Source organism: Oryx dammah, unplaced genomic scaffold (assembly GCF_014754425.2).
Source record: "Oryx dammah isolate SB20612 unplaced genomic scaffold, SCBI_Odam_1.1 HiC_scaffold_18, whole genome shotgun sequence".
NCBI lineage: Eukaryota > Metazoa > Chordata > Mammalia > Artiodactyla > Bovidae > Oryx > Oryx dammah.
Window position 1 is genome coordinate 67,340,399 of NW_024070202.1, and position 21,376 is coordinate 67,361,774.

General features: G+C 41.6%; 1 protein-coding gene across 3 annotated transcripts in view; it reads left to right on the forward strand.

The window, feature by feature from the left end:
• The window catches only part of CPVL (carboxypeptidase vitellogenic like), a 129,706-nt gene that overhangs the window by 26,149 nt on the left and 82,181 nt on the right, over nt 1-21,376 (forward strand). For 2 of the 3 annotated variants that reach the window (XM_040259715.1, XM_040259714.1), the window contains 2 exons: nt 1,909-2,097; nt 8,789-8,907. In XM_040259715.1, coding sequence (XP_040115649.1) covers nt 1,932-2,097; nt 8,789-8,907 — 285 coding nt within the window. In that variant the 5' untranslated portion in view covers nt 1,909-1,931. Of the gene's footprint in view, nt 1-984; nt 1,071-1,908; nt 2,098-8,788; nt 8,908-21,376 lie in introns of those variants that run through there. The other variant, XM_040259713.1, reaches the window with a different exon arrangement.

A 21,376-nucleotide genomic window follows, 5' to 3' on the forward strand; every position in this document is an offset into this window, starting at 1 on the left:
AAAATCTTTTATCAGTGCCATAGTGGTCATAATACTTGGGCTTCTTGGGAACTTAATTTCAGTTTCTAAAGTCATTTTGTTCCTTATTATAGTAAATAGACAAAACCACTCTTAAGTACATGGTCTATTTGGTTGGGCTTGTTTACCTTAAGTCTGGGGAATTCTATTAAGTTAACCATGAAAGACTTGACAAAGGTTATGTATTCAATCAAATTATAATTATAAACTTTTATCTTATTGGAGAAATGTGACTGAGAACCGTTCTAAATTTGCTAGAACCAATATTTTCCTATTATGCTAAATTGGGTTGTGATTAGCATGTGGTTAATAGATTACAACACCTTGTGTGTTTTTAAGGTATATTAATGACTTGGTATATTAAGGCACTGAACAATCAGGGCAAACATTGTATTTGCCTATATTGTATATTTCTCTTTGCATCCAGAATCTGAGTGAGCAGAGTATTTAACTAGCAGTAGTACAAAGTCATTTAATAGCACTGGTGCAAGAATCATATTACTTAATAGAGTCAGGATTAATACAAGCAATTGAGGCACCTGCCTTGGATGTAAAATCTAAGAGTGCCAAAAAACTCAGTAATCAAGATAAATAATATTTAATGCAATACTTGAAAAAATCAAAATTAACTCAAAAAAATCCTTGATTAACTCAAAAATTTCAAAATTAAAAAAAAAAGACAAGGTCCCACTTTACATCTACATCAGACTCACCTTACCCTCAGCCCAGCCCTGACTGCATACTAGTTCTGATTTCTCTGCTTTGATGTCTGTAGATAAGGTATTCCTTTGAGTCAAATTTTCCGTGTCTAAGATTGATGATGATAACCCTTGTTTTCCTGGTTGAGTTATCAGGAAGTTCAAATCAGCTAAAAATACATTGGAAAAACCCATTGTAAATACAATTTACATGTTTACAAGTTTAGGGAATTCACCACCCATTTTTATGTTATTATTATCCAGCAAACATCAGGTTAGAAGATCCTTGAAAAGCTTTGTGTTAATAAAGTGTGAGGTCTAACTTTTGAGTTCACTGGGCAGCTTGCTATAGGGGTAAGGGCCTATAAATGGTTGTAGGATCTTCTGTCTCTTCTTTCTTTTTTGTTTTTGAATGCAAAGTTTAGTGATTTGTAAGAGATAAAAAGCTGGCCAGAAATCTATTCTGATTATTTTAAATTTCCCTGCAAAACACCCATGGACAAGTCAGATCTCACCTTTTCTCAAGCTTTGCCTTCCACCAGTGATGCCTTCCCATTTCTCCTGCCTAACTGAGTTCTTCCCACCTTTTACTCACCTTCTACCTTGGTAAGGCCTCCCTTCCTAGGTTCTCTTGTCCTGAAATATGTTCTGAGTCTTCTGCCTGGAGTGGATGACTGTCCCTCCCACTCACTTTGTGATTTGTTTAGAGTCCCTGTTGTCTTCATGCTTCCTGTAATCCTTCATAGAATTTATTTTCCAGACCACAGTTTTAGAAATGGAAGTTGTTGCTCTAGTTATATTGCCAATCACTTAAATAGCCTTCCATTAGACTGTTAATTTCAGGATGAGCAAGGACTGGGTTGATCTTATTTAGGCTGTATCTAAGGTACTTAGCCGGAGAAGGAAACGGCAACCCACTTCAGTGTTCTTGCCTGGAGAATCCCAGGAACAGAGGAGCCTGGTGGGCTGCCGTCTATGGGGTCGCACAGAGTCGGACACGACTGAAGCTACTTCACAGCAGCAGCAGCAGCAGCAGCAGCAGCAGTAGCAGCAGCAGCAGCAGCAGCAAGTACTTAGCAAAGAGCTTTATATGTATTTTTTGAGTGACTAAATGAGTGTTTTGCATATAAAGGGGTTTGGTAAATATTTACTCTTTGGATTCATTTGTGGAAAGTTATTGTTTTCATTCTAGGCCCAGAGGGAACGGTTGGTGCCATGTGGAAGGCACATTTTTTGCTGGTCTTGTTGGCGCTCAGCCCTGGTGCTTATGGGCTGTTTCGCTCCTTGTACAGAAAAGCCCATGTTTCCAGACCACGTAAAGGAGACCCAGGACAGCGGTTATTTCTGACTCCTTACATTGAAACTGGGAAACTTGCAGAAGGTAAGCTTAAATCTGAAACCGCTGAAACTGTATAGTTTCAACAGTTGTTGTTTCAGCAAATGTCTCACAAGATCCAAAAGCCAATATGATATTTTGCTCAATTGTTTTATTTCATATATTAACAATTTGATACTTATATAGTGTCAGAGTTTTGAGCCAAAAAGAAAGTTCATCAGGGTCAGATTAACTAGTAGTTGAGTCTCCACATATCTATTTATAAAACTAGTATATTGCCTGTCTACAACTGGTCATTTAATGAAAGTGAAAGTGAAGTCTCTCAGTCATGTCTGACTCTTGGCGACTGCGTGGACTGTAGCCCACCAGGCTCCTCCATCCATGGGATTCTCCAGGCAAGAGTACTGGAGTGGGTTGCCATTTCCTTCTCCAGGGGATCTTCCCAGCCCAGGGATCGAACCCAGGTCTCCTGCATTGCGGGCAGACACTTTAACCTCTTAGCCACTAGGGAAGCCTGCTCATTTAATAGGGCCAATAATAACCTTAGAACTTACTCTGTGTCATTTATTGCTTCCAAGCATTTGATATAAAATCATTTAAGTATCTCAACAACCTATTTAAGCTTCTTTACACAGAAGATAACTAAAGCAGAAAGAAATAAAGTTACTTGCCAGTCATGCAGACACCAGCTGGTAGATGCAAGGGTCACATCCGGACAGCTTCATTCCAGAGTCTAAGCTCATAGCCATTGTGCTTGGCCCCTTTGCCGGAGAAGTTATCTGAGTCTTAGGACTCATTTTCCTCATTGATTGGATGGAGATAAAACAATTCACCCAAGTCACAGAGATGTTAAAAATATCAAATTTAAAAAATGTACATGAAAACTCTTTGTAACCTGGAAGTTGCCTCTAAATACCTGTATTTGCTGACGGCTTTTATTTAGAGATTGTCCTAATACTAGTACAAAAAGTGTCCTTTGGTGTCATCAGAGTCTAAAATGTATGACCTGCCTCTACTATTAATGCTTCTTCATGCTTAGGGAAATCACTGTATAAGATAAACGATGTAATCTTTCTGGACCTCACGATGCTCCTAAACTATAAAATAGTATATATAGACAGCTATCCTGAAGAGCTGTTTGTGAAAGGAAGCAGAGAAATGGGGTGGTGGATGAGGAGAGTTATGGAGTCAGGAAGGGTCATTAAGAGGGTAAGAGATAATGACAAGAGTGGTCCAGTAGAGAGGGGAAAGGTGATGGGATGGGACATCGCATGGTGGAGCGTATCTTGGAGATGAGCATCCGTAGATGGAGGTCTTGGTGTTTGCTTTGGATTTTATCCCTAGTCACATGTAGGAAGGCAGACTTAATGCTTGTGAAGCTGATATGCTGGTAGATTTCATGGGCACGTGGAACTGAAACCAGAAATTTTAGGGAAATGATCATTTTAAAGATAAAAAATAAAGGCATATACTCTGTATGGAAGTTTAAAATAAAGCAACTTTTCTTCATTTGAAGAGATCTCATAGTCAATAGACTGTCATCATTTTTTTTTTAAATTTAAAGCCAAAACATTTTCCCTTCTTATGGGTGCATTTGAATTCTGTTCATATATCTTTGCCTGAAATATGCATTGATTCCATGTTTCATCATGTTTTTTTGTAAGAAAAGATGAAAAACTTTGATAATATAATCAGTGATAATATAATGAGGCAATGCAGTCTTTTTTTAAAAGACTCAGTTTTGCTTGATGTAGAAAAGTCATGAAAATATGGCAGCCCAGTGTTATAGGCTGATGTCACTTGACATAAATGAAGAGGCAAATTATCATTAATCTAAATCCACCAGTTGAGTCACATGCATTGCTTTTAGCTTCTTTAATAAGTGGGGACTGATGACTGAGATTATGTTCATTCACATAGCAGAGTTAAATACTCATCACCAAACCCTACCAATCCACAGATGAGGAGCTTGAGACTCAAATATTTTACATGACCTGCCCAAGAGGACACAGGTAATAGTAGCAGAGATGGGATGAAGATCCAAATTTTCTGCCTTCTGCTCTGTAATTTGCCTACTATAATTTATTTTCCTTTGTTTAAAAAACTTGTCCTCTTCTGGAGTAACTAGATACACACACGAGACAAAGAATCAGGCAATGTACGCTAAAGTGCTAAAGGATTACATTTGAGGTAGATATGCTGTAAATTTTTAGAAGGAAGCTATCCCTGTTGGTTGGCATAATCCAGGTAGAAAATAGTAGTAGTAGTAATAGTAGTAGTAAGAAATAAATAGTTAACATTTAGTAGTAATTATATCCCCTGTTCCTGTCACAGTGCCTGTATGTAATAGGCACTCAATAAATATTTGTAGAATTTGATATGAGACCTAACTATGTTCCTGGAATTATGCTTTACACACATTATCTCTTTTAATCCTTAGAGCAACCCTAATGAAGGATGAATAGTTATTGTTCCCATTTTATAGATGAGAAAACTGAGGCCTAGAGAAATTAAGTATCTTGCCCAGGGCTATGTAAGGCTAGTAAGTGGCAGATCTGACTTTAAAACCTGTCTCTGCTGACTCATGATTCCTGGGTCAGGAAGATCCCTTGGAATAGGAAGTGGCAATCTACTTCAATATTCTTGCCTGGAAAATTCTGTGGGCAGAGGAGCCTGGCAGGCTATAGCCCATGAAGTCGCAAAAAGTCAGACACAACCAAGCACGTGCACACATGTGTGCAAGCACACCTCATGTAAACACACACACACACACACTGCTGACTCACAGCTCATGGTAGGAACCACTGTGCTATGTGGCCAGACTTAAAGATACAGGGTAAGATTTGGACAAGTAAGAAAGAGCCTGCACATCCTGAGAGAGGAAGACAGCTTAAACAGCATTAAGGGAAAGTGTCTTTGAATTGTACATCAGGTAGAACCAAGTGCAGAGAATATAGAGAAATCTGCCCGAGATTGCCCACATCCTACCCATTCCTGGATTTCTTGCCTATGAGCATTTCCCTCTTATGGATGTTAATGGTAGTAAAGAAAGATTTCAAGGGAAATAGTTTTTATCTTCTATCCTTTTGTGCCAACCCTGTTAGATCACCATCTGATAAGTGACAACATTTAAAATATTAAATCTGGTGTAACATCACTTTCTAAAGTTCTGTTACATAGTCAAAAATCTTTAAATGGAATTTTAAATGGCTGATCCAAAGTCTGGTACATCTGGGTATTCAAATGTAGCCCTGACAACATAATTAAGGATAATTTTATTCATTCGCTTTACTGAAAGTTCAGGAAGCTTTGGACAGATGGTCAGCTCACTCCCCTGAATCCCTTTTGTGCATCAAGTCTGTTGAAATCTTAGGGACGTTGAGTCTTAATATCGCAACAAAACATTTCTGAGATAAACAGTAGTTCACAATAAGACACAGAAAATTTTAATTTCTTTTAAATTCCCAGTTAACTAGCTTAGTTTTACATAGTTGTAATTGTGTGTTTGCTTTTTCTGCAGCTAGAATAAACTGTCATTCCCTAAAACAAAATGAATGAAATTAATAATTTTAATTAAAATTAAAATTAAATAAAATTAAAATAATTGTAGTGTACTTCCAAATGCTGCCTTTTCATAAACTTTAAAGAATATTTTGCTATTGGATCTTAATTTATTAAAAATTATGGCCTGGTAGTGTCCTGTCCACCCAGATGATGTCGCAAGTCTTTGCAAATATGGAGTGCCTGATTAGCTGGTTCAAGCCCTTCTTTGGTCATGCTCCAATCTTTTTGGATTGGAAGTGTTACTATCACAAGCACCAGTCACCACAGTAAGAAGTAGGAAGTGAAGCCGCTTCAAAGAAAACCTTTTTCCTTTTTTCAACTGTTTCAAACATTTGTATTATGAGTCATGGTTCCAGGAAGAAAGAAACTCCTACATCTTGGGAGTTTATTTTCCACATTCCATTAACAGATTCTGAAAGGATGAATGGGACATTTGAAAATGCCAAAAAAAAAAAAAATCAATTTATTTGAGAGAACTTTTAATCATTTTACTGTGGTATAGTTAGAGGAAATTTAAAATTCAAAACAAGGCGAAACTCTTCCTTGTGGGCCAGAGAAAAGTTTTTCTGAATTTCCCAAGATCTTAATAAGGCCTGCCTGCCTTAGGAGGTTTTTGTAGAAATGAGCTGGTCCAAGTGCCTTGCCAGTGTGTCATGTTTTAGTTGGTTAATTCACATTTATTCATTAACAAGTGTGTATCGAATGTCTTAAGTGTTTCAATCAGCATGCTGTGCCCCTGGGGGTACAAAGGTAAGCAAAACAAATTCCCTGCTTTCCAATAGCCCCTGATCTAGAAAGGAAGGTAGAAAATACACCCCCGTCAGTTCAAGGCAACAGAGGTAGAACTTTGAGATGCTCAGAAAGGGTCAGTAAGAGAGGACTAGGTAAGCATCTGAGTCATCTTCAGAGCAGGCCAGCGGACCTCGTGTTATGCTGGTCTCAGAGAGATAAATTGATTCAATCACCCATCTCCCGAAGTCCATTCCCTCCTGCTCCTTTATTATATGTTTTCTCTTCTTCTCATTCTACTCTGACCTTTCTCATTTTTCTCTGTCTTTCTTGAATGCCCATTTACTCCTCTGGGATTCACTTCTCACTCATTCCCAACCCCTCAGTCTTCAGTTCTCTGCTCTCCTTTTTTTGGGAGGGTCTCTGCTGGATTTTGAGAAGGTTAATAGTTTTGTGAAAAATATTTCAAAAGTGTTTTAGGTACAAACTTCCAACTCCAAAAGATAGGATGGTTGGGCTGTGATGTATGTCATAATAAGAAGAGTTAATAAACTGTCTTGCATAGAAACTTGCTAAGAGAGTAAATCTTAAAAGTCCTCATCACAAGAATAAAAATTATAGCTGTAGGGGGTGATGGATGTTAACTAGACTTACTGTGGTGATCTTATCACAACATATAGTGTATGAATATTCAATCATGTTGTACATCTGAAACCAGTTTCATGTTGTATGTCAATTATATCTCAAAAAAATGGCCAAAAGAATTGTTTCAAAGACTGCCCAGCCCTGGAGCTGATTTTTCTTTGGGCTAACTGAGAGTGGAAGCAAACACGGGAAGAGGGAACGGTGGGGGAATGGAAATGGGCAGGTACACACTATTTTCCCCTAACATCTCCCTTTTCTGTAAAATCTTTCTTTTGTCTTTGCCTTTTTTTTTTTCCCAATTGGGAGGGATTTATCTCACGGGGAAGAAAATGGGGAAGAGGTAGAGAGGTTGAATTAATCTTTCCTAGGGGAACTGCACTGAGTCCAAAAAAGGCAAAGTCTTCTAGACTATTCTTGGGGTGGCCCACGAGCTTATGAAAATCACCCCTTTCTTTGCCTGAGCCCTTATTTTATGTGCATCTCTGTGCTCAGGGATCATATGCATGCTCTCGTTTGATCCTCACATGAAGTCCAGGGTGCACAGATCAATATCGACATTTACACCATGGCTTACCATGCGCTATCAGTGATGTCACTGAATACCAAGTTGGGAAGAAATGCTGTCAATCGGCATTCCAGGGCCCGTGGGCTCCGGCAACCCACTGGAGACATCTCTAGTTGGTAGCACATGTATAGGATCGAGCTTCCTTATCTACTCTCTACTAGCCAGTCTCCAACTTAGGAAGTCTCAGACTTAAGTAGCTATTCTTGAACAATCCATTTTTAGCAGGGACACTTGCTTTATTCCCCCTAAAGGTCTCTTCACCCAGACTTCACCACCACCTCCTGCTTCCTACCTGCTTACTATCCCTTCTCCACTCCTTTCTTATTCACTGCTTCCCCCTCCACTCCCTGCTGCCCACACCTTCTCACTGACTCTCTAGCTGAGGTGCCTTGTAGCAGGGTAGGGGCAGGAGCTATCTCTGCAGCCTAACTGCTGGGTTTAAATTCCAGCCCTCTTTTACTAGCTGTGTGACCTTGGGCAAGTTACTTAACCCCTCTGTGCTTTTAGCTTTCTCATCTGTAAAGTAGGGGTAATAATTACGCCACATAATATAGAACCCTTGTTATATCGGCCTTGGAAATGTTAGTTCTATCGGTTTTGTTTACTCCTGGGCGGCCTCAGCTGTCTGAGTGTTAGCTCTTTCTCCCTCCCTGTCCTTTTGCTGCCACAAGGAAACCAGGACCTGTGCCTTTCACGACTCTCCCCTGTCCTGTTTGGCTCCCTCTGGGTGGCCTCACGATCACCCGAGTCCCACTGCCTGCCTCTCCCCACCCTCCCTAGCCGTCCCTAGTCATCCCCACTCCCCACACGCCTCACTTCATTTCCCTTAGTGGAAGTGTCAGGCCCTTTGCTCTCACCATCAGAAGAGTGTGGAGAACACAGGCCTTCCCTAGGCTGAGAGCTCGTTCGCTGTGTTATTTCTCTTGCACCCCTCACCCCCACCTTTTGGAATTAGGTGACTTTATCCTGCCCTGGCCTTCCAGGTGGCCCAATGTGAACACCTTGATTTAACTTTAGAGTGGAGTTGAGTATAGCTGATTTTCTTCTTGGCTAAAAGGTAAACGTTGAATATGTGGACCTGGCCAGGGCAGTGAGCACCTTTATGGCAGTCCCCCTGTAGCCTTTCTGATCACTGATTCCAGACCTGGCCCCTGGGAGAACTCTGGCCAAGATGGAGATGGCCAGCGCTGCATTTATTTTTTGTCTAATCCTTATACATTTTTCCCCTACTAGGGAGACAGTTGAGTTTGGTACCTCCTTTCCCAGGATGGAATTTGACAAGCTATTCCGGTTACATCACTGTGAATAAGACTTACAACAGCAACATTTTCTTCTGGTTCTTTCCGGCAAAGGTAGGCCTGCAGCAGTGCCCACACAGGACCCTGGTGCTCAAGAGCTGACTGTTGCTCCAGGTGGAAATGTTGGTCTACAATCAACCCAAGGGTGTTAGTTTTTTTTTAATCTTTTAGATTTTTTTTTTTTTCCTAAAAATAAGTGCCAATGATTCCATGTAGTGTTCCTGTTTATGTGCAGGAAACAAATGCTACTGGGGGAGGTCCAACTTTTAAATTCCTTGCAACCTAATTCAGAGTATTAGTGCCGCTATCCTCTTCCTGCCATGATCTTCTTCCTATCTTTTTGTTGCTTTATTCTAAAAATATTTGGGGGCAGGGATGGGTGGTAGGGAGCAAGGAAGGACAGGGAGTGGAGAGATTCCTGAAGCTCACAGGTAATGCATGTCTAAGCCTGTCTACATTTAGTCAGGGATTGACTGCTCTGTCTATGGATTTTACTGTACCAATTATTGTTCTTATACTCCTTTGTGCATCCAATACCCACTTACTGTGTAGATCTTTGTGGGGACACAAAGAAGAGAGAACTGAACTCACTCTGTGGGCCATTAGGGGAGGGCTGGGAAGGACTGGTGACCCAGGATGGCTTCCGAGGAGGGGTCTCTTCAGCTCACATCCATACAGACATATATCCTTGTACGTTACCAGCTGTGTTTAGCTCAGTTCAAGGTTACACAGTGCTTCAGCATTGACAAATCCCTTTAGGCTTATGGACTATTGGAGGTTATTGTAAGAGGTACTGAGATGAATACATAAATCTTATCCCACCACAGGGTAATTTTCTGTTTTTATTTTCCAAATTGAGTTTGCTTCAGAAGCCAGAGAAAACAAAGAAAAAGTTATCCTTGTGGAGGGTAGTGTTTATTTTTGCATAAAATTTGCAAATGTTATGCATATAACAGCACTGTATATGTAATGACTGCGTAAATTGCTTAAACAAAGTTTCTTCTCTTGGTACTGTGGGGTTGTGTTTTTTCTTGACTTTTCATTTCTGCTTTCTCAACCATGGCCTCTGTTCATCAGGTGGTTGTGTGAGGGGTGTGGAGAAGGCATGTAAGAAATGGTGAGGAATTCCAGGCTCTTTGTGACTGGGGCTCACAGTAGTTTTCAGGCTGTCACCACTCTGGATGCCTCTCCTGGACCCCTTATTTCTTCCTCACTGTACCCTTGAGTGAGTCAAGTAAGGTTCCTAAAGCACAAAATTTAAGGACTGACTTTCATGGGTGAGCACCTACGAATTGATGCTTTTGAACTGCAGTGTTGGAAAAGACTCCTGAGAGTCCCTTGGACTGCAAGGAGATCAAACCAGTCAATTGTAAAGGAAATCAGTCCTGAATATTCATTGGAAGGACTGATGCTAAAGCTGAAGCTCCAATACTTTGGCCACCTGATGTGAAGAACTGACTCACTGGAAAAGACCCTGATGCTGGGAAAGATTGAAGGCAGGAGAAGGAGATGGCAGAGGATGAAATGGTTGGATGGCATCATTGACTTGATGGACATGAGTTTGAGCAAGCTCCAGGAGTTGGTGATGGAAAGAGAAGCCTGGCATGCTGCAGTCCATGGGGTCACAAAGAGTTGGACACGACTGAGAGACTGAATTAAACTGAACTCATGGGTTTACATGTGCAAGGCTGGCACTTGACTGTCCTCTAGACTCCTGCTGGAACCCCTCTTGGGGGAACCCAACTGGAAACCAGAGGGCAAGGGAGTCTGGCCCATTGAGGTCTGCCTACCAGGGCACAGAGCCAAGTAGAGACTGGATTTTCAGAAGTGGTCAAGAAAATATCTGAATATCCAGCACAAGGATATTGAGGACAGTTGGTATAAATTAAGCCTAGAAAGATGACCTATTTTTGACAGGTGGGAAATTTCCTTGTGTTCTTAGAAGTCTCTTAAACTTTATGCCTTTCAGAAACCATACTATATGGTTTGTGATATCACATCTGTCTATATAATATGCAAATGCAGGCATTTATCATGAATAGCAGTTGTATGAGTTTTCAATTGCCATTGTACAAATTTAGTCACTTTAAAAAAACACAGATTTATTATTTCACAGTTCTAGAGATCAGAAGTCCAATACAGGTCTCACTGGCCTAAAGTCAAATTGTTGGCAGGGCTGCGGTCCTTCTGGAGGCCAAAGGGGAGAATCGGTTTCCTTGTCTTTTGCAGTTTCTTAGAGCTGCTGGCATTCCTTGAATCAATGGCTCCTTTTCCTGTCTTTACAGCCCACATCAGTGAGCTGAATACTTTGCACATTGCATTACTTTGGCCAACTCCTTATTCATCACCTTCCCTACTCTTGTATTTTGCCTCTCTCTTCATATAAGGACCCTGGGATAACTTTGGATCCACCTGGATAATCCAAGATAAATCTCCCTGTTTTAATGTCAGTTGAATAGCAACCTTAATTCCATCTACAACTTTATTCTTCTTAAGAATTAACATATTCACATGTTCTGGGGATTTGGATGTGTACATTTTTGAAGGCCATTCAGTTCAGTTCAGTTCAGTCGCTCAGTCATGTCCGACTCTTTGCGACCCCATGAATCGCAGCATGCCAAGGCCTCCCTGTCCATCACCAACTCCCGGAGTTCACCCAGGCTCACGTCCATCGAGTCCGTGATGACATCCAGCCATCTCATCCTCTGTCGTCCCCTTCTCCTGCCCCCAATCCCTCCCAGCATCAAAGTATTTTCCAATGAGTCAACTCTTCTCATGAGGTGGCCAAAGTACTGGAGTTTCAGCTTTAGCATCATTCCTTCCAAAGAATCCCAGGGCTGATCTCCTTCAGAATGGACTGGTTGGATCTCCTTGCAGTCCAAGGGACTCTCAAGAGTCTTTTCCAACACCACAGTTCCAAAGCATCAATTCTTCAGTGCTCAGCTTTCTTCACAGTCCAACTGTCACATCCATATATGACCACAGGAAAAATCATAGCCTTGACTAGATGGACCTTTGTTGGCAAAGTAATGTCTCTGCTTTTGAATATACTATCTAGGTTGGTCATAACTTTTCTTCCAAGGAGTAAGCGTCTTTTAATTTCAAGGCTGCAATCACCATCTGCAGTGATTTTGGAGCCCCCCAAAATAAAGTCAGCCACTGCTTCCACTGTTTCTCCATCTATTTCCCATGAAGTGATGGGACCAGATGCCATGATCTTCATTTTCTGAATGTTGAGCTTTAAGCCAACTTTTTCACTCTCCTCTTTCACTTTTATCAACAGGCTTTTTAGTTCCTCTTCACTTTCTGCCATAAGGGTGGTGTCATCTGCATATCTGAGGTTATTGATATTTCTCCCAGCAATCTTGATTCCAGCTTGTGCTTCTTCCAGTCCAGCGTTTCTCATGATGTACTCTGCATATAAGTTAAATAAGCAGGGTGACAATATACAGCCTTGACATAGTCCTTTTCCTATTTGGAACTAGTCTGTTGTTCTGTGCAAAATGGATATTTGAAAAATTTACCCGGATTAGTGATTCACAATATGTTCTTTTATTTTATTGTACTTAAGAATGATCTTCAAATTCCCCAGAGATTCTGACTCATAAACTAGGAGAGGCTAGCAAGTTGTAGGATTAGCAGGTGGACCGTGCTTCAGAAATCATTGCTTCAGCCTACAGGCTACTATCCTGGATTCAGTGTTCCTGACCCCAAAGTGACTCACACTTCACTTGCCAGAAAGAAACAGCCAGAGCAGGGAAACCCTGATGGAGGTGGTTGTGTTATTCTATGCACTTACCTAGGATGAAGGCTGGAATGGGAGACTGAGGAGGCACATGTAGCCTTGGGGGTCAGCTCTCCTGATCCTGTCACTGCCGGGTCTCCAAATCCAATGGGCTCTGCCTCTCCACCCTGACCCTAGTCCTGCCTGATTCCTTACTCTCTTCTGCTTTGGTGGCTGGTTATGATACCAGTGAGCTCCTCATTGATTCCTGCATGATGTCTTTTTTTTTTTTTTTTTGGTAATGATCCAGATTTGTGAAAACAGGGACATGATCAAACAAAAACAAAACGAAGACTCAGTCTTTTCCTTTTTAGGTTGCCTCTAAGCAGGTGGACAGCTTTATCAAGGAGACTGGTGACGCTCTGGGACTGTAAAGCTGGTCAGGGAAAAGGGCTTAGGGTTTATACTCACTCCTAGTTGCCGGACTGAAACCCCTTGCAGTAAAATAACTGGACTGTTGGGGCCCACCTTTAGTTAAAGAAGACCTGCCTACGCACCCCCAGATTATATTCTCTGGGGGCCCAGAATTGTAGCCCTAAACACATTCTAAGATGATCCCAGAAGACTTGAAACCGAGGCCATTGCGGCATGAAAGATGCTTAAGAACATGGTGTTCTATTGGAAGTGATAGACTGTGCTTCAGGAGAGAGGCACAGCGAGATGAAAAGACAGTTCTGTTGACAGGTTATCACCACATGGCAGCTGGGATAGATAGTTCCAAGACCTCCTTCAGGGGAGCCCACACACACAGCCAGGTCTCCAAGGCCCCAAAGCAACCTTTCCTGCCTAGGCAGTCAGGCTATAAATTTTGGACCAGGCCATTTTGGGTGAAGGAGATAAAGCATGTGACAAGGAGAAGCAGTGGTCACTGAGATGGGAGACAGTTCCTTTCATTTGGCAGAAATAATAGTTTGTTGCCTGTCACAGGGGAACAGCTGATACGATCATCAGGAGAGAAATGACCCCTTATAAAAATTGAAGGTAGAGAAAATAAGAGACCAGGAAGGATGCCACACTTGTAATAGCCCCTGGGTAATTTTTTGGACTGCTGTTTCTCAAATTAATTGTGTTTCCTGTTATTTCTGTAAGTCTCCCCTCTTATTATGTACAAATCAATGAATAACGAGTTCCAGAACTTGAAATTGGTGTGCAGTTGGGGGACACAGTCATTTTTCATAGAATAAAAAGTACAATGAAACCAATAAAAATGTAACAATTATAATAGCTGCTCTTGATTAAACATTGACTATGTGCTAATAAGTACTGTACATTTTTCTTTAATCCTTATGAAAACCACATGAGGAAGGAATTACTATCTTCATTTTACAGTTGGAAGAGAATTGCAGAGATTAGATAATTAGCTCCAAGTTTCCCAACTAGAACTGGGCAGAATTAGATTTTAAAACAAAATTTCTGTTGGAGAAATATTTGCTCTTGATCACCCCAGGTTGATTGTAAGAAAACAAATCATGGAGGGCAATAAATTACAATTGTTAAAAGTATGGCTCTTGAGTCAGGCTTGGATAAAACCTTGGCTCCACTCCTTATGCCAAATGTGACCTTAGGCACGTTCTTAACTTCTCTGAGAATTGGTTTCCTTATTTTAAAATGAGGCTCAAATTACCTACTGAACAATGGTTTTGAAAAAATAAGATAATATGATAAAGTCTCAGAATGGTGTTTGATATCTAATAAGTAGAGTTGGTATTATTATTTCATTATCAATATCATCACTGACATTACTAGTTTTCCTAGTATTAACACAAATACTCTACGGAACAAAACCAGACATACTTTGGGAGATTAAAGATGGCAGGAGATAAGGAGCAATTCCAAATTGGAAGGAGTCAGATACCAGCCAAGAATGTGGATTAATTGTTACTGGGAAAGGAAATTACAAAGTGAAATTGGGATTTTTCATGTTTAAGAAGGTAAAAAATCATATATATTTTTTGGAAATTAGCATCCTTTTCATTAGAAAAAGTATTCAGCATTTAAGTTTTTCTTATAGATATAGGAGTAATTTGTGGGATGCATTTATCTAAAACCTGTAGATTATTTAACTGCCATAGAGTCAAAATCTGAGATGTTTAGAGTTGAGTCTAAGCCCCTTTGGGCTGCCCCAGTGGCTCAGCAATGAAGAATCCACCTGCATTGCAGGAAAGGCAGGACACACGGGTTCAATCTCTGGGTTGGGAAGATCCCCTGGAGTAGGAAATGGAAACCCACTCCAGTATTCTTGTCTGGAGAATCCCATGGATAGAGGCCTATAGTCCACGGGATTGCAAAGAGTCAGACATGAATTAGTGACTGAGCACACGTACACGCTACTGCTGCTGCTGCTGCTAAGTCGCTTCAGTTGTGTCCGACTCTGTGTGACTCCATAGACGGCAGCCCACCAGGCTCCCCCGTCCCTGGGATTCTCCAGGCAAGAACACTGGAGTGGGTTGCCATTTCCTTCTCCAATGCATGAAAGTGAAAAGTGAAAGTGAAGTTGCTTAGTCCTGCCCAAGTTAGCGACCCCATGGACTGCAGCCTAGCAGGCTCCTCTGTCCATGGGATTTTCCAGGCAAGAGTACTGGAGTGGGGTGCCAGTGCCTTCTCAAGCACTCAGGTCCCTACCTCGTTCCTCAGGCCAAGGAGAATAACTGGGGTTCCTGGAATCTGACTATCTGGTGATGGAGAAAGGTCAGTCTCATGTTGAGGAGTCAGCAAGGCTGGGATAGGGTGAGGCATGGGAGGTGCCAGGAGGCAACATTTGAGATGACCCCTCCCTCTCAGGGCCCTGCAGGTGCTGACCCTGCTTACCCGGACGCCAGGAAAAGCATGAGTGCAGGGGATTAGGTGAACACAGTCCCCGCATCCACAGTGCGATGCAGAGGCAATGAGCCACTCTGAGGCTTGTGGCCAAAGCAAAAGGCATTCTCTCTGGGAGCAGGAGAGCAGGTCCCCAAGGGTCCCTAGAAGCCAGCAGACAGCCAACCCTGGGAGTGCAGACATAGGGCCTTCGCACACACTCAGTTCACTTCCTCCTCTGGATGTTTAGACTGCTTCAGTAACAGAATGGCACAGAGCAGTAGCTGCCAAACTTGCGACTGCGCGTCAGACATAACTTGGGAGCTTTACAAATATGACAGATCCTCCAGCTCAGTATGTGATGTCTCCCAGCAGAGATCTGATTTGTTTGGTCTGGAGAGGGCCCAGGGATCAGTGTTTCTAACAAGTTCCACAGTGATTCCAGTGCAGCTAGTCAGTTCTTTGAATTTGGAAAGAGAGAACTAAAGGTCAGGGTACTTTCTCTAGTGTAATCTCCAGACATATTTTCTCATACTCCCTGTGCTCAAATGGTATCTGACCAACTTAACAAGTATTGAATTTTCAGCGAACACGATATTTAGCTTTGTCAGTAGAGGGTGCTGGAGGGACATTGCAGGAGGAAGTTGACTTCTCTTCTTGGTCCCTTGTTGTGCGTTTCGCTTTCTCTTGGCCCTGCTGCCCAGCCTGTCAGCAGTGTACGTGGAGGGACAATCAGTGGTGCTCTGCCTTAGCTGGGCACCCAGACCATGAAGACCCTCAGCAAGTTTATAGACTGGACTCCATCCCAGTGACCACCTTTCTGTGGCCCTCACAGACAAGTCTCACCAGTGAGCAGGCTTCCTACAGCCTAGGCTTCCTACTTTCTCTGGCACCCTCTCATCAGCCTGGACCACCTGCCTCCCAGAGGGTCACTTCCAGCAGCCTTCCTGGCATGGACACCATGCGCTTCTGGTTGTCCATGCCCTTCAAGCAAGCAGCCTCCCAACATCCTGACTTCCTCTGCATTCCTGGCCCCTGCCAGCCATAGCCTGCTGTCCTGCAGGCCTTTCCTTGCCCAGGGGTTGTTGGCCTGCTTTGCCTGGGCACCTGAGTGAATTTCTCAGCCCCTCAATGGGCTGGAACCATAGCTTCTCCAACGAGATCTGGACCGTGGCCTTGGGAAGGGCCACACCCCACCTTATGAGTTCGTCCATCCGCCTGTCCGTGGACATTCTTCCTCAGACCAGATACCCTTTAGAGTTCTCTTTACATATTTATGGTTATCCTTCCATTATAATGAATATCCATTTACATTAAAATATGGACACAGGAAGCCTACCCAGCATGCTGGCATTTGGCCAACACCAAGGAAGTGGCTCAGTGGGGAAGAAGACCCTCTGGTATTCCATCCCCACCCTTGTCCTGGGCTGGATGAACATGGCTAATGGGGGCCAGAGCAAACACTAGGACTTGTAATGGTATTGAAGGTCAGTGTTTTCGAGTTAAAAAAAATATTGAAAAACAGAAAAATTTAAGAGTTAAAATTTACTGCGTGGTTATGGAGAGGTTGTCAGGATCCACAGCAGCTGTTCTTTCTGTCTCAGTCTTATTCTGCTAAGACCAGTGAATTACTCATTTGTGCTTCATTGCAGATCAACTTGCTTTGCTTCTTCAGGCATTTAATAGAAGATGGCTACCCTTTAGTTTCCTAGTTTATCTGTCCTTGGACCATGCGGCAGAGATTAACTAGCACTTCTCCTGGGGGCAGAGTGTGATTGGCCCAGTTTGGATCAGGTGTTCTTCCTTGGTCCTATGAGCTAAGACTGAGGGTGCTGGGTCATGTGATAATTAACATGGCTAATGGGCTCTTTCCATTGGTGAATGGACTTAGAGAAGGGGATGTAATTTGGACAAATCTCTTAAAATATGTCTACCACTGATGGCTACAAATACACCAAGAATGCAGTAAAGATGTGGAGGTCATAGACATTTGTCTTCTTTAAATATTCACTGTTTATCTTCTCTTGGCTATGCACTGATAGCATCAGGGATCTGGGAAAATAGAAGGTAGGTGAGTGAGACAAATCAAAAAGAAAGTAGCTAAAAATGATAAATTATGGGTCATCCCATCCATAGGTATGCTCAGGCTCTGCAGAAACTTTGATATGCCTCATTGCCTTTGAGAAATGAAATTTTAATATGGAGAAACAAGTAAACTTTCAGCCATTTCTTTCTGTGCATCAAGAAAGGAAAGTCAGTAATTTTCTCCAACACCCTTCCCTCATTCTTCTAATGTCCAGCGTTTTGGAAGAAGGCATGAACAGAGAAGCTAGAACTTTCTCGTGAAGAATTAACAGCCAGGTAGAAAGGTAAGGAAGGAGAAAGGTAAAGAAGATTCTAGTGGGGTGTGAGTTGGCTCAAATGAATGAGACAATCCAAAGCTTGATGAGAGTCAGTGGGAACTTGGAAGGGATATGAGGAGGCTTCAGGACAGAAGAAAAGTTTTTAAAAGTTAATTGTCCATATGATGGTACAGTGGCAACTATCATAGTATAGGAAGTTTTTAGAGAGTGTTCGAAATGAACCACTATGAGTAAAATTCCCCTGAAAAGCACTGAATGTCTTGAGTAAGTTGTTTTTATGTGTTGGGAATATGTGTGTATAATTAAATTGTTATTAAGTATCTAGTTAACAGTTCTAGTCACAAAACCAATTGCTTTAAATAAAAAACCTCTGCCTTCATTAGTATCATTAGTGTTGAAATATCAGCTGAACTGGGACCTGTGTGGCAAAATGGGAGTCTATTCAAACATACTTGGGGGAATTTTCAAGACAGTTACATGGGGTACTAATGATTTCAATTACAACAGAACACATTACTTAAACCAAGCAAATGATCAGCTTCTGCATATAGAAGTGTGAAGGGAGCTTTAATTAATTTACTAATTGCACTTCTTATTTTAAGTGGTACCATTGGTTTGGGTCTATAGTGGTTAGGTTGCTGTTTTCTCTTACAGAGTGTGGTGTTCCTCTGTGGGGCTGGAGAAAGGGAGTGCCTAGAGTATGTCTCCAGGCCTAGGCATTAGCAGATTGCTCCAATACTTATTGGGTACCTAAGATTCCCTAAGGTTACTCCAATAAGTCCTCTGTCTACAATATAGTACTGAAATCTGCAAGTGTTTAGTGCATCCCCAGCCCCAGTGTACGAACGTACTGCTTCAATGATTATGTAAGGTTAGAAGGTTATCTACCACGTGATGTAGAGGGGGGCCTGGAAGGATGGAGTGAAAGATGGGTATGGTTTGATGGGGAACAGGGTGAAAAGGAAGCTCGAAGTATAAGAGGATGCTACTCATGTGGGCAGCAGTAGGGCAGGAGGGTTTCATTTCATTAGTGTTTTCATATAGAGTCCTCTATGCTCACTTTGAGAGTTGGACTGTGAAGAAAGCTGAGCGCTGAAGAATTGATGCTTTGGAACTGTGGTGTTGGAGAAGACTCTTGAGAGTCCCTTGGACTGCCAGGAGATCCAACCAGTCCATCCTAAAGGAGATCAGTCCTGAGTGTTCATTGGAAGGACTGATGCTAAAGCTGAAACTCCAGTACTTTGGCCACCTCATGCGAAGAGTTAACTCATTGGAAAATACTTTGATGCTGAGAGGGATTGAGGGCAGGAGGAGAAGCGGATGACAGAGGATGAGATGGCTGGATGGCATCACCAACTCGATGGACATGGGTTTGGGTGGACTCCGGGAGTTTGTGATGGACAGGGAGGCCTGGCATGCTGTGATTCATGGGGTTGCAAAGAGTTGGACACAACTGAGCGACTGAACGGAACTGAACTGAACTGATGCTCACTTAGAAGCAAGGAGGAAGAAGCTGGGTGTTTTGAAGAATCTCTTTATGTACAGAAAGAAAGAAAGTGAAGTTGCTCAGTCGTGCCCTACTCTTTGCAATCCCGTGGACAGTAGCCTGCACCAAGCTCCTCCGTCCATGGGATTTTCAAGGCAAGAGTACTGGTGTGGATTGCCATTTCCTTCTCCAGGGAATCTTCCCAACCCAGGGATCGAACCCAGGTCTCTCACATTGTAGACAGACGCTTTACCGCCTGAGCCACCAGGGAAGTCCTTATGTATAGAATGTTAGATCAGATACATGAGTTTTAATTCTTCAAATGACAATCTGTTAAGACCTAGGGAATTTTTTCACCATCATAGTGAATGAATAATGGAATGCGCTAATGTGAGAGATTGTGAAATTTTCTTCAGTACAGATCTAAAAATTAATTGCTAAACTACCTCTTTCTGGGCTCTTCCTTTAGCAACAAACCCTGAGGAAAGAGTGTCCAAGTTCATGAATTGGCCACCAGGGGTCACCAGAAGAACTGAAAGGGCTTCTGAGGCAAAGCCATAGTTTTCTGTTCACGAAGAGGGCAATTTGTGATTCTATTGTTAAAGAGTATTTCTCACTTAAATATTTAGGATCCTTTTGTCCCTTCTTTTATATTTAAAATTTCCTTGTCCCTTATTTTTGATCGTCAGTTCTTGCTACACTACTCTGACCTATATGTCATTGGTAGATATTTTTCTTTTTAATTAAATATATAAATGCTTTTTTGTAAGGTATTATTCACATTTCAAACGTTATTCCGTCACCAGAGGCTGCCTTTAAGTATTCAGTCTAACATCTTCCTGTTGTTCTTTTATATTACCCATTTCTTTAATTACTTATTTATTAGAAAAGTCTTCCCACTTTACCAGAAAAATAGCCAGAGATAACACTTAAGTAGATACTCTAGGCACTGTTCAAGTGCTGGGCATATATTAACTCTGAATCTGCACAGCAGTCCTGTACAACAGACATTATTATTATTATTATGTTCAAGCAGAAGACACTGAGACACAGAGAAGTTAAGTAACTTGCCCAAGGTCACACAGCTATAAAATAGCATAATTAGAATTCAGACCCTGGCAGTCTGGTGCCACAGTCCATGTTCTTCTTCATTAACTATCCTTCCTGTCCGTAAGTGGGAGGTGGCCTGCATCCCCAGCCCTAGAATAATGCCTGTTGATGTTGTATGTTAAATGAATTAATAATTCATGGTAAATTCAGAGTGTCAGACTATTCAGCCAGATGATGATATGTACTGATATATGAAGAGATTTCCACAACATGCTGTTAAGCAACTGCAGCAAATATAGAATATTATATATTGTTGTTTTTGTTCAGTTGCTAACTCATGTAAGACTAGTTTTGGGGGAAAAAGGTACTTATGTACATAACATATGTAACATCTATGAGATAGGTGCATATGTACATGTGAGGAGGTGGGGTAGGGCATAGAGAAAAATCTGAAAGACTAAATACTCCAGTGATCATCTGTAGGGAATAGGATTGGTGGGCAAGGGGGATTTTTTTATACCCTCTTTGAAAAAAAGTAAGAATAAGTATTTTCTTTATGATATGAAAAATTTTAAGTAAAAATTTTTGAATTTTTGACAAAAATAAACACACCCTCTCATTTCATACAATTCTTGAATTATAGTTTCAGAATAATAAGTACTTTAAAAGTCCTTCATTTCCTAAATCTATAAATGAAGTAAAACAGTTGCTTCTTACTTCATTCAAGTCTGAATTTTGCAATTTTGTTCAGGGTGTCTTCATTTACCTTTATTCTTTCCTAAATGGGGGTAGGGGGTGGGAGAAGGGCTTCATTCCCACAACTGAGAGCTAAATATATCACCCAAGGAGTTAGACTGCCAGGGTCTGAATTCTAATTATGCTATTTTACAGCTGTGTGACCTTGGGCAAGTTACTTAACTTCTCTGTGTCTCAGTGTCTTCTGCTTGAACATGAGAAGAATAAGAATGTCTGTGGCATAACTTTATGCCGTTAGTATTGACATAATTACTGTGTGCATCATGGCGTTGTGATGTCTGCATGTGT